At 40.9% G+C, this 14314-nt stretch overlaps 1 protein-coding gene across 4 annotated transcripts in view; it reads left to right on the top strand.

Moving 5' to 3' along the window:
- Positions 1 to 14314, top strand: part of MKLN1 (muskelin 1) — a 392713-nt gene that overhangs the window by 209660 nt on the left and 168739 nt on the right. For 2 of the 4 annotated variants that reach the window (XM_033194309.1, XM_033194308.1), the window contains exon 1: positions 6777 to 6931. The exons of 1 other annotated variant lie outside the window; for it this stretch is intronic. In XM_033194309.1, coding sequence (XP_033050200.1) covers positions 6834 to 6931 — 98 coding nt within the window. In that variant the 5' untranslated portion in view covers positions 6777 to 6833. Of the gene's footprint in view, positions 1 to 6776; positions 6932 to 14314 lie in introns of those variants that run through there. One more of the 4 variants, XM_033194311.1, reaches the window with a different exon arrangement.

The following is a 14314-nucleotide window of genomic DNA, read 5'->3' as shown; positions in this document are numbered from 1 at the left end:
AGTTACAATGGCAATTATTAAAAAGTCAGCAAACAGATGCTGGCAATGCTGTGGAGAAACAGGAAAGCTTTTACACTTGTTGGTGAGAGTGTAAATTAATTCAACCATTGTGATTGTGGAAGACAGTGTGGTGATTCCTCAAGGATCTAGAACCAGAGATACCATTTGACCCAGCAATCCCATTACTGGGTATATACTGAAAGGGTTATAAATCATTCTGGTATAAAGACACACGCACATGTATGTTTGCTGCAGCACTTTATAATAGCACAGACTTGGAACCAACCCAAATGCCCATCAATGATAGGCTGGATAAAGAAAATGTGGCACATATACACCACGGAATACTATGCAGCCATAAAAAAGAACGAGTTCATGTCCTTTCCTGGGACATAGATGAAGCTGGAAACCATCATTCTCAGCAAATTAACACAGGAACAGAAAACCAAACACCACATGTTCTCACTCATAAATGGGAGTTGAACAATGAGAACACATGGACACAGGGAGGGGAACATCATACACTGGGGCCAGTCAGGGAGTGGGGCCAAGGGGAGGGAGAGTATTAGGACACATACCTAAAGCACGTAGGGCTTAAAACCTAGATGACAATTGTTAAGTGTAGCACACAACCATGGCACATGTATACCTATGTAACAAACCTGTACATTCTGCACATGTATCCCAGAATTTAAAGTAAAATTAAAAAAAAAAAAAGAAAAACTTTTCAAATCTCTCATTATCAGGTATTAGCCAGCACAAATAGCTGTTATTCCCAGCTTCTGAACTTTAAAAAAAAAAATAAAAAAGGTATGCTTCCAAATGACTCACCAAAACCAGCAAGCCTTAATCAAGGTTATGACTTAACCAAGGATGCAGGGGCATCTCCAAAGGAGGTGCAACACAGTCCTCACAAGACCCAGAATCACCCCAAAGACAGCTCAAAGAAAGGAGTTTAGCCACAAGTGCAGTACAATTCACATTTCTGTCTGGCCATGATTTCTAGGATCTCAGCTTCTCGGCTGCGTACTCATGAAGGCCCAAATGGTCTGTATGTGCCACAAATGGAAAAAGACAGGAAATCAAAAGTTCCATGGAAGGGATAAGGATCAATTACAAATGGTATCCCAAATGGTCAAGAATCATACAATACTTTAAAACAAATAAGATTAGCTCCCTGGCCAGCAATTGAACTCAGGCTACAGTGGTGAAAGCACCAAATCCTAGGCATTTTATCGCTGGGTGGAGTGTTTTCTTTGTTTTTGTTTTTGTTTGTGTATTTGTTTTTTGGTAAATCTTGCGGGGAATCCAAAGCAGGCAGTTTAAGCATTTAAGGATTTTATCTTGTTTTAGATCTGATCTCATCTGGAATGCTGCTTAGCTAATTCCCTGAATGTTAGCATTTTAAAGACATAAGATTTAAAGGGTACTGTCTGATAGTGGGTCAATAAATCAGCGTGTATTAGTTCATTCTCACACTGCTATAAAGAACTACCCGAGACTGCATAATTTATAAATAAAAGAGGTTGAATTGACTCACAGTTCTGCATGGCTGGGGAGGCCTCAGGAAACTTACAATCATGGTGGAAGGTGAAGGAGAAGCAAGCACCTTCTTCACAAGGCAGCAAGACAGAGAAAGCCAGAAAGGGAACTGCCAAACACTTTTAAACCATCAGATCTCGTGAGAACTCCCTCACTATCATGAGAACAGCATGGGGGAAATTGCCTCCATGATCCAATCACCTCCCACCAGGCTTCTCCCCCGACACATGGGGATTACAAATCGAGATGACATTTGGTTGGAACACAGAGCCAGACCACATCACAGTGTCGTTCACTAGACCTGGTTAGAAAAAATTTTGTTGGATCTGCATTTTTATAGTCTCAGCAGTCTTATTCCCGTTCTGTTGTTGTTCTACTTGTTCCTTCTGCTCTAAATTTAAATTCATTTCCCCTGAGAGAAGGAAATGTGTACATTGTGAAATTTTAAAAAATCTCTGCCTAAGAAATGTATGGAGGCCAAGGGAAGAAGCAGAAAGGGATGAGTTCAGATCACAGAGCTGGAAGGAAAAGGAGGATCTGGAGGTGAAAGGGAGAAAGACTCTGAAGTCTTTTTAAATAGTTTCAAATATCCCTTTGTTTACCTCTTGAATGAAGGTGATTTTTTCTTTCAGGATTTCTTTTAGAAGTTTTTAGGTGCCAGTGGAAGTAAGTCTCATATTTACATGTCTGGTTCTAAAACCAGCTCTTTCCAATGGTGTGTACAAATAAATTACTTTAGGTATATCAAAAGATGCCCATTTTTGGTCATTGTTGCCTATGATCATTCCAGGTTAGATGGGTCTACTTTCCCAGACACTACAAGAGAGTACCCCATAAATTGTATATGTAATTCCAGCAGGTATTTTTAAAAAGAGCGTTCAGGTTTTGAACACTCTTATTATTGATTTCTCATAATTCGGGAACTTTTCAAAAGTGACCAAAGCCAGGAATGTGTTTAGGATCAAACTGTGGCATGTCTTGGACTGTCTCTAATTGTCAGATGGTAGCAGAGTCCTCAAGGATGAGGACACTTGGATTGTCTCTAATTGTCAGATGGCAACAGAGTCCTCAAGGTATGGGGGACCAGACCCTCATCTTACGTCCATCTGGAAGAGCAAAAGGGGTATACATTTCAGTTAGGAACTAACAGGAATTGGTTAAAATTAAAGACTAATTCAGAATTTTCAAGCGATAGTAAACAACTGCTATCTCAAAGGCATACAATATAAAATGAAACCACTAGTGCCTAACTGCCAGTTCTTTCGCTCAAACCTCTGCTGTGAGACAGAGGTGAAAAAACCTTGACCCAAACCCCTGGTTCTGAAGCAGAGGCAGAAAAACCATGACCTACACCTCTGCTGTAAGACAGAGCGGGGAAAAAGGCAGAGCTCTTTACCCGGATCTTCTGTCCAAAGACAGAGACCGAAGCCCTCACACTTAAAGGAAAGAAAGGGTTTAAAAAACAGCCCAAATAAAGTCTGGGCCTTCAACCCAAGAGTGGGAGGTCCACATTCAGGAGAACTCGCCTGAAACACCTAACGAGGCTTCTGAAGGAGGAGAGTTCACAATGGTACCAAGCGTTGCTTTCAGAGGGAAACACCAGGTGTGTGGGGGAATCACTCCGTATCCTGCTGACTTACTCTAGATGTTCGACCTAAAAGGAAGAAGTTGAGGCAAAATTAATATAAGTTGGGAGTTTATTTGGGCCAAGCTTGACGACTGCAACTCGGGAACATAGACTCAAGTTGCCTTGAATATACACTCTGAGTAGCAGCAGTTGCAAATGGATTTTTAAAGGGAAAGATGAGGCAGTTCCTGAGTTATTTACCAAGAATTTACATTAAAATAAAACAAGATACTGATTGGCTATACATTATGAAACTATAGGATGTGGGTTATAATGTCTGGTGCAGCATTAATCTGTAGCTTACTGTTTAGCTTGTGTGGCAATAGTAAGCAGTTTCAAGAGACAAATACACAGCTTAAAAGTGGGGGAGAAGGACAGGATTGCTGTTTCACTTGAATGCCTCTCTGGGCCTCATAATTTAAAAGGATTTGCATTCCTCAGATAAAGTTCTTTCCTTAACATTTAAAAAAATTTTCGGCTCAGTATCATAATATAACGATCTGTATTTATGTTAACATAAGAATGCTTTAAATTATTTTGCCATTTATAAAATTTGTGATGCAGGAAAGCCACACTATCCTGTGCCTTTACCTTCTGAGTAGCAATTATACCTCTGGGATACAGGTTTGTAGTCTGAGAAGTGCTGGCATTTTTTTTTTTCCTTTGCAACTCAAAAGTCTCTAATTCAAGTTCTTTTAGCATTATTCATTCATTCTTTGATAAATATTTACTGAACATCTTCTATTTGCTAGACACATCAACAGGACTGAGGATACAACTGTGAACAAGATATGTATGACTCTTATCTTCATGGGAGCTATCATTTAGAGAGAAAGAGGAATAAAGAGGAAATTAAAATATATTGTGATGTGTGCAAAGATAAAGAGGGAAACTTAGAGTGCTAAGAGAAATGTAAAAAATGTTACCTATCTTGTGTTAGCTTGCATAGGAAAAAAAAAAAATGAAGAAAACGGTCACCTAATCCCAAAGCAAGTGATGAAGAAAGATTTTCGGACAGACGCAGTGGCTCACACCTGTAATCTCAGCACTTTGGGAGGCCGGGCCGAGGCAGAAGGATCGCTTGAGCCCAGGGGTTCAAGACCAGCCTGGGCAACAGAGGGAAACCCTGTGTCTACAAAAAAAGCAAAAAAGTAACTTGGTGTGGTGACATCTGCCTACGGTCCCAGCTACATGGGAGGCTGAGGCAGGACGATCCTTTAAACCCAGGAGGTCAAGGCTGCAGTGAGCCATGTTCATGTGACTGCACTGCATCCTAGGTGACAGAGTCAGAGTGAGACCCCGTCTCAAAAAAAAAAAGAAAACCAAAAAAATTTCCAGGACCAAATAGTCTACAGGATGAGCTGGAGTTAGCCAGGTAAAGTATGGTAAAGAATATTTCAAGCCTGGCTTAGAGTAAGCCCTGGAGGCTACAGAGAACATGGACTCTATGGGAACAAATTCAGTGTGCTAGTGAGTGGACAGATGTCAAAAGTGCAAAGGAGAAAGATGGGGGGTGGGGGCGAGGGAAGCCGGAGAGAAAAATCAAGGTAGATTATGAAGGGCCTCTGTTAAACAGTTTAGAAGGGGGCTGAAAGTCACCAAAAGGATTTAAGCCTAAGAAGAACTAGTTAATATGTGTTTTTTAAAAATATTGCTCAGGAACTATGTCTGGAAAAGAACAAGGACTTGACTTACATTAAGGTAAGAAGTGGAATTAGAAAATCTGGGGCCCAAAGGAATTGGAGTGAGTTAATTCCTCCCCTTTAAAGTGTCTATTTTCTCCAAAGATAACCACCATATCCTCTCTGGGGCTAACATTCTCTGGCCCTTTCCCATTGTCTCTGGCAGCTCCCAACCCAAGTCACTAGGGTTATAGCATTCCCTTAAGGAACACATACTTTTCCAACCTGCTGCAGCACACAGAGCACATGTAATTTTTCATTTTACTATATTTTATTTCTTTTTCCAAGACAAGAGTTTCACTCTGTTTCCCAGGCTGGAGTGCAGTGGTGTGATCTTGGCTCGCTGCAACTTCCGCCTCCTGGGTTCAAGTGATTCTCATGCCTCAGCCTCCCAAGTAGCTGGGATTATAGGTGTATGTCACCACACACAGCTAACTTTCGTATTTTTAGTAGAGACCGGGTTTCACCATGTTGACCACTCTGGTCTCGAACTCCTGACCTCAGGTGATCCGCCTGCCTCGGCCTCCCAAAGTGCTGGGATTACAGGTGTGAGCCACCATGCCTGGCCAAGCACATGTAATTTTAAAGGTGAACGTACTTGTGGCCTTTCTTATTTTATTTTATTTTTGTTATTTTAGAGATGGGGGTCTTGCTATGTTGACCAGGCTGGTCTCAAACTCCTGGGCTCAAGTGATCCTCCCACCTGTACCTCCCAAAGTGCTGAGATTACAGGCGTGAGCCACTGTGCCCAGCCTGGCCTTTCTATTTGGCTTTTTTGATCTGATATCCTAGTAGAGCCTATCATTAAATTTCCACCTATAGAAACAGGAAGTCAGGAAAGGACTTGAGGGAGTTTCGGCAGGTTAATGATTACAACTGGAAGAGAATACAATTATTGAGGTGTTTTGACTCACTTGGCCATTTCCTGAGAAACTCTGCTTGAATTTTTCCACTCTTCAGGTGGAGATTATGACACTGTCCAGGCTTTCAGGAGTCTAACCTCTTAGACAATAAAAGACATACTCTTTGGTAACTGCAGTGGCTAAGCCAAGGAATAAATATGCGTAACTACGACAAACAGGTACTTGATGAGAATATTATCTGAAACTGCCAGATATTTAGACCAAGTGCTCCTTTTGTTATAAGAAGCTGGTGTGATGTCCATATGGTTTTCAGGGCTGCTGTTCCCTCTAAGAAGAAGGAATAGTCTTTTTCCTGAACTTCTCTCTCGCTGAACTTTTAGGCTACAATTATGTCAGTTCAAAGTGGGCAGATTTGCCAACTGAAAAAATGATGACACGCAGCTTCCCAACTCGGTCTGTGGGTGAACGTCATTCCCGAGGAAACCAATGCCACAAGATTAGTAGGACGCGGATCACAAGAAATGTTTACAATGCAGGGCATCACAGACTGCAAACCAAACAGGGTAGGAGGACACGGGACCATTTCCTTTTCCTGTCTCCATCTGACTCTGGAAGGCGGGGACAAGACATTTAAAACCAGGATCATTCCAGGAGGACAACGCACTAGCTACCGCCCTCCAGCTCCTTTCAGTGTTGTTTCCGTAAAGGACTTACAAACTGGCGAGGGCGGTGGCTTCCAAAAGCGCACAGGCGTGCGTGCCTTTTCCAACTTGGTCTTCTTATTTTCCCTTTCTGCTCCATAACTACAATGTGTTTCTGTTCGTAATCATCTTGGCTTGTCCTTACCTCTGCTTGTAAGAAAAGTCCTTTGCGCCATTCCCCTCCAAGCCCCAGGGAAGAGCTTACACCTCAGACCCAGTGTCGCTCGGCCGTCAAGGAGCGAGCCACGTGGAAAACCCCGAGATAGGACCGTGGCCCCTAGCTGGGCCCGGGTAACGATGCGGGGCAGGGAGCGCAGACGGCCGGGGAGGGCGGCGGTCCCTTTAAGAGCAGGCCACGCCCCCTCCGCTCCTCCGTTCGCGGCCAGCGGTCGGTGGCGGCCGCTACGGTGCTGACAAGATGGCGGCCGGCGGAGCTGTCGCTGCGGCGCCCGAGTGCCGGCTTCTCCCCTACGCGCTACACAAGTGGAGCTCCTTTTCCTCCACCTACCTTCCCGAGTAAGTGCCGGGCCCTGAGCTCGTGCTGTCCCTCTCTTCCGCCTCAGCACTGTTGGGCCAGGGGTGCAATGGAGGGCAGCCGAGCCGAGAGGCCCAGGTGGGGCCTGCTGAGGGGGACGTGCGGCCTCCGGAGTCTTAGTTCAGCTGCTGAGAGCGTTGCTCGGCCCCGCTCGGGAAGGGGTTAGGGTCCTGAGAGCGAGCCCAGGGAGAAGGGGCGAGGTGTGTGGTGGATCCGGGGCGCGCACAGGAGAACCGGAAGCCCAGTTGTTCTGCGTTTGGGATTTGGGGGTTGAGGTTGAGGAGGGCTTAGGGGACAGGCGGCTCTGGGAGGTGGGGCAGGAATCCGAGCTTGCGGGGCCTGGCCCGCTTGCAAACTACCCCGAATGTCTGAGGTCGTCCGAGGTGGTCGGCGTCGGGGGACATGTCGTTCAGTCGATTGCTGCCGCGACAAAGTGTAAAGCCGAGGAGTGCCTATTCCAGAGTGGAGTCATTAAAAGTAATTAGCTCTAGAGTAGTGTTAAAAGTCACGGGAGGCTGAAAAGTTGTGGAATCCATCTGAATCCTAGCAGGCGGGGAGAAGTTGTAGAATTGGCAGACGTTGTCTTTAATGCCTGGAAGTTCTGAAAAAGATAGGGAGTGGGAAGGAGTGACATTACCGAAGAATTTCAGTATTACAGCTCATTAGAAGATGGGTTTTTATAGACACAGACCCGTTTCCCAGCACAGAAACTCAAACATAGAAAAATCTGGCTTTAATGAATTTGATTTTCAACACGGCTTTGTCTTGATCCCTGATTTAGATGTTAAAAAAGAGTTCAGTTGCATTGTTAGGGTTTTTTTTTTTTTTTCTCTCTAGCAAGTTCCTTCTGAAATGCTGAAAATACTCTTACATAGTATCTTATTTATCTTTGGCTTATCTTTGAAAGGAGGAGCAAATCTAACTCCAATTTTACGTGCTAGTGGAGAAACTGGCTTAGTAAAGGCTTAAGAGCTGTGCAGATCCTGAAGAAAAGTGCTAGTTGTCCCTCTAACCATTTCACAGGACCGAAACGATTTGATGAACAAAACAAATTAATGAATAATGTATTTTACTGAATATTTTGCTAAACAAAAAAGTGGCTAGATCTGTGAAGCATACTCAAGTAAGTTTTCCACCTATATTTGAGAAATTCTTCACATTTATCCAAATTTGATTTCACTGGTTATATCAATGAAGAATCTCAAAATGGAGCTGCAACTGGAAGAATCTGTCTTGACTGCCAGCCTCCCGTTTTATTCACCAGGTCAAGGTTTGGCATTCAGTAGGATCTGGCCCAATGAAGGGTGCCAAGTGACCTGTGGTTTGATCTGGCCTGCGTAGCCTATTCATGGCCATATCCCTGATTGATGCTGAAACCCAACTTTCAGTTTGGGAGTGAGCCAGGTAAATATTCCAGCCATGTACTTGGAGTTGAAATGTGGCCCTGTGTACTTGACCTCTGATATTCTGGGTTATCATGTTCTTGAATCTGAAGTTATTCAGCTTTTTTTTATACTCAGGCTAGGATTATGGACAGTTGGGAATTGGTGTGGCATTGTTTGATCTAATTGTAGAGACATTTTTCTGGTCTTGAATTGGCCTATTTCCAGGATGTCACTCCTTAAATTTTTAGTGTAGGCCTGAGGCTTGGATAATACAAGTACTATTTGCGTTATCTGTTGTACAGACATTTTTAAAAAGTACATTTCAAGCAGGAAATGATTTAGTGGGATGGCAACTTTAATCTGACTTTGTGTCTTGTTACTCTGGCCCCTGGTTTGCAGTGGGCGGAACACTAGTTTTGGAGTTAGAAAGCAACAATATGAGATTGGAGAAATACATTGCTGCAATTTTCTCAAGTACATATATAAAATAGTATTTAATACGCATGTAACTTTCGTACACTTCCATTTACTGTATCTTATTTAATCTTTATGACGTGTTGGAGAATATTGTGTCTGCTGGGTTGGTGTGTGTCATGCCTAAATTATAAAACTCTTGGCTCTGAACTTCTATTAGCAAGCAAAGATGTTACTCCTCTGTGTGACAGAAGATGTAAGAAAGGGATTGACTTTACTTACCTTTGCCCTAAAATCCTCTCTAGCAGCAATTGCTGTATCTTTATTGGCAGTGGAAACCGTATTAAGGTACTTCTTAAACAGGTCTCATTTTAGGTAGACATTTGTTGAAATTGTCCACAAAGTGGCACGTATTTGTTGACATAGATATAAGCATTTCGAGGTGGCAGTAATAAATCAGTAACAAAAATGGTAAACAGTTGTGATGTGCCATCCATTTGCTAGGCTCTCTGATGAACATTTTTAAGTGTATTAACTCATTTAATCCTTACCACAGTACCAAGAGGAATCTCCATTTGCCAGATGTTGGAAACAGGTAGGGAGAAGTTGAAACTTGCCTAAGGTCACACAGCTACGATGGAGCCAGAATTTGAATCAAGGTAGTCAGGCTCCACAGTCTGTGGTTTTTAACTATAGTGTTTTACTGCTTCTGCACAAAGGTATATATAGTACAGGAAATCAGAGGCACTTACATTTTAGTTGTGTAAAGAAATGTGAAGTCATTAAAAAAAATTGAACCATTTTATCTCTGTTTTCTTTCTAAGGACTTAGAATTTTTTTTCCCTTCTTCCAGAGGCAGAAAAAATAAACATTTCCCCTTTCAACTCTTTTCGATTTATTTGGACTTTAAAAATGTTAAAGCGGATCCAGTTATAGGGAACACATTTTTACTTTTAGACTAAAAAAAAGGCCTTTTATTTTTGTGTGCTTAGGAGAGATTGCCTGTATTTTACTTTTTTCTGAAATTTACACCTAATTTAAGAATTAAATACACTTATTTAAATAATTCATAGAATTACATATACTCGTATACATAAAAATATTTTGTAAACTGCTAATCCCTGTACTCAAATGTTTATTTTTGTACGTAATAATGATGCTAGCTACAATTTGTTGAGCACCTAATATATGCAAGATGCTTTTTGTATACAGTTTTGTTTAATTCTTGGCACATACCTGTAAGATAGGTATTATATATGTGTGTGTGTTTTGCAGAAGATGAAACTGAGGTCCATACAGGGTAAGTAGCTTGCCTAGGGTCATATAGTTTTTCAGAGGCTTGACAAGTTTTCTGACTTAAAAACTATTGCATTGTGACTTTAATAACAGTCACCACTTATTGAGTACCTTCTATTCTTCAGGCTCTGTACTGAGCATTTAGCATGTGTTCTTTGATGTAGTCTTCACAAAAACCCTATGAGATAAATATTATTATTCTATTTTAGAGTTAGGAAAAGTGAGATTCAGAGAGGTAAGTTAACTTGCCCAGGTCTAAGAGTTGAAAATGTAAGAGGGGCAGGACAGGGTGGCTCACACCTGAAATCCCTGCACTTGGGAGGCCAAGTCTGGAGGATCACTTGTACCCAGGAGTTTGAGGTCAGCATGGGCAATACAGTGGGACCCCATCTCCAATAATAATAGTAATGAGGAGGAGGAAGAAAATGTAGGTGATAAGGTTCTCATCTTGGGCCTTTTGACTTCTTCTGTTACGAAAGCTGCTCATTATTATACATGGCTATTGTATATGTCTAATTGAGAGTACAGATAAGAAGTGCTCTAAGGTTAGACCAGCAAGAGACGGAAAAATAGATTTTATCTTGATGTGTAAGATTTTAGTATACTTATGAGAACTGGGAGAAACTTTGAAAGTATTTTTTACATATTAGGTAATTTCATTGGTATAGAATGATTCTTACCTTGTTTACATATTATTGAATGACTTAGATAATTTAGATGATAAAATCTGATAGATTTTTAAGTGTGTTTACCTTTTTCCTGTTAGTCTTATTACTTAAATAGTACTTAAAATAGTACCTTGTGTCAACATGTGATTGATTCATGGTTCAGAGTACAAATGTTATGATTTGACAACTAGAATAGAAGATGAATTTATTTCAAGTATTTTTAAAACTAATTTTAAAATTTCACATTTGAAAATGAATATAGGCTAGGCACAGTGGCTCATGCCTGTAATCCTAGCACTTTGGGAGGCTGAGGCAGGACCATCACTTGAGGCCAGGAGTTTGAGACCAGCCTGGGCAACATAGTAATACCCCATCTCTACAAAAGGAAAAAAATATATAAATATTTATATATTTTTGTTACATAAAACATATATGCATATTTATATATTATTACGTAAAAAATATGTAAGTGTGTATATATATATTCTTTTCTTTCCTCTTTGTCTCTACAAAAGAAAAAGATAGCACTTCATCAACACCCCATGTCTAAGAAAGAAAAAATAGACACTTTTTATATAATATATTAAAATATACTTTATATATATTTTAATATATATTTTGATGTAAAAAATGCTCTACGTTTGTTATGGAATATTTGTAAAATATGGACCCGCAGAAACAAAATTTAAATTACCCTTGATAACACTACCTAAAGATCACTAGTCACCCTTTAAATACTGATTATCATTCCAGATCTTGTACTGTAGATGTATATGTTTTTCAATTTACTATTGTCCTCTGTTTACTGTTCTGTATTTGCTTTTTCCTCCTTAACAAATAATAAATATTTCCTTATGTTATTAAATATTCTTCTATATTTTCTTTTTATTTTAAGGGACAGGGTCTTGCTCTGTCACAGTGGCATGATCATAGCTCACTGCAGCCTCGACCTCCTGGGCTCAGGCGATCCTCTGGCCTCAGTTTCTCAAGTAGCTGGGACTATAGACACATGCCATCCTGCCTGGCTAATTTTTTTTTTTTTTGGTAGACAGAGTCTTGGTCTGTCACCCAGACTGGAGTTTAGTGGCACCATCCTGGCTCACTGCAAACTCCGCCTCCTGGGTTCAAGCGATTCTCATGCCTCAGCCTCCTGAGTAGCTGGGATTATAGCAGTGCGCCACCACACCTGGTTAATTTTTTTATTTTTGGTAGAGACAGGGTTTCACTGTGTTGGCCAGGGTGGTGTTGAACTCCTGACCTCAGGTGATCCACTTGCTTTGGCCTCCCTAAGTGCTGGGATTACAGGCATGAGCCACCATACCCAACCAAGCCAACCAAGCCTGGCTAACTTTTTAAATTTTTTGTAGAGATGGGGTCCCACTATGTTGCCCAGGCTGGTCTCCAGCTCCTGGGCTCAAATGATCCTCCCACCTCAGTGCCCCAAAGTGCTGGGATTATAGGTGTGAGCCACTGTGCCCAGCCAAAATTTATTTATTATGGATGCATTATATTCCATGTAATGACTTTATGTCATTTTGTTTAATTGGTCCCCTGTTATTAGACATTTAGGCTTTGTGGCTTTATTTTATTTTCATTTGTGTTTGTTGTTGTTTGACCATTATGAGTCATGAGGTAATTTTGCTTTACAGAAATTTTTTTTTTTTTTTTTTTTTGAGATGGTATTTTGCTCTTGTTGCCCAGGCTGGAATGCAATGGCGTGATCTTGGCTCACCTCAACCTTCGCCTCCCAGGTTCAAGCGATTTTCCTACCTCAGCCTCCCGAGTAGCTGGGATTACAGGCATGTGCCACCACACCCAGCTAATTTTTTGTATTTTTAGTAGAGATGGGGTTTCTCCATGTTGGTCGGGCTGGTCTCGAACTCTTGACCTCAGGTGATCCGCCCACCTTGGCGTCCCAAAGTGTTGGGATTACAGCCACTGCGCATAGCCTGGAAAAAAAGTTTGAACTCATTGGTGATAAATTCCTAGATGTTGAGTTGCTGGATTAAAGATATCAGTTTTATTTTCCTTCTATCTGTGTGGACTACTCTGGGTTCATTTTGGCATTATCCTTGGTAATTTGGAAGAAAACATGTTTAAATCAGAGACAGGTCCTTAGAGATGTCTACAGATTGCTTATATAATTCAAAAGTGATAATGCTCCCAATAACTTTTTTTTTTTTTTTTTTTTTTTTTTTTTGAGACGGAGTCTTGCTCTGTCGCCCAGGCTGGAGTGCAGTGGCCGGATCTCAGCTCACTGCAAGCTCTGCCTCCTGGGTTTATGCCATTCTCCTGCCTCAGCCTCCTGAGTAGCTGGGACTACAGGCGCCCGCCACCTCGCCCGGCTAGTTTTTTGTATTTTTTAGTAGAGACGGGGTTTCACCGTGTTAGCCAGGATGGTCTCGATCTCCTGACCTCGTGATCCGCCCGTCTCGGCCTCCCAAAGTGCTGGGATTACAGGCTTGAGCCACCGCGCCCGGCCCCAATAACTTTTTTGTTTATTTTTCCTCTATCCCTTTATTTTAGCTTTTAAGTGAATTTTGATTTTATTAATCACATATGGTTGAAAATAGAACATATTTATGAAATTTATTAGGTATTTGGTGTACAGATAATGGTGCTTATGCAAATGGATTTGAGAGGTCTTGTTACAATAATTCTGTAGGCTCCTGCAACCTAGAATTTGTGAACCCCTGGTTTGGAAGCACACAACTCCCGGGAGACTGGAGACTATTATGCCCTTCCTTTTCTTCCTTTTCTCCCTATTTTAAACTGAGATTTAAAGACACTGGCCTTGCTTGGGAACCTACTGGCCACTGAAAGTTCTGTATTTTTCAGTCTGTGACTCTTAGAAATTCAGAAAAATAAAAACACTCAGGATGGAAGACATGTATTAGGTAGACTCAGGATGATAATTTGAGTCTGCAGAGCTGATTCCTAGAATTAGATATTTGTGACTTTTGGCAAGTTATGATTCTTTTCTGAGCATCAGTTTCTTCTGTAGAAATACTTTTTATCTTGATCAAATAAATGTTGAGAGGTTTATGTACAGTTTCTGGGGCAGATGGGTAAATGGTCCTATTATTTGCATTAACTTTTAGGTAAATATTTAAATAGGTTTTTAATAAATGATTTTTGGCCTGATACAAAGACTTTGTGATGTTTTACATGTAAATAAGATACATTTCAGCCACTTGTGGCAATGAGTTTGCTGTATTTCAGTCATTCAAAAATCATTTTTGGAAATATGAAAGATTTTCTAGACTTTACATAGTCTATAGAGATACAGCTATTTATAATAGACATTTTAATATGTATAAAATGTTTCAAAGAATGAACAGTTGAAAATTTAGAGATCCCTAATTACTATTTGTTTATAATATCATTTGTTAGAAATCTCTGATAAGGGACGATAGAGTGGAAAATTTATAAAATTTTTAGGTCTTTATAGGTTCAATCTTAGGATAGTTCATCCGGGTATCTTCTCTACTACCGGATTTCCCAGGGCTTGTTTTGTGAATTGCTGATTCTGTACATTGTTGCTTATTAAGGAGTGGTCAGATAAAGCTCTGAGAAGTCCAGCAGTATTATCATCTATTAA

The sequence above is a fragment of the Trachypithecus francoisi genome, unplaced genomic scaffold (assembly GCF_009764315.1).
Source record: "Trachypithecus francoisi isolate TF-2019V2 unplaced genomic scaffold, Tfra_2.0 Lachesis_group4, whole genome shotgun sequence".
NCBI lineage: Eukaryota > Metazoa > Chordata > Mammalia > Primates > Cercopithecidae > Trachypithecus > Trachypithecus francoisi.
This window is presented reverse-complemented; position numbering and strand designations above follow the sequence as displayed.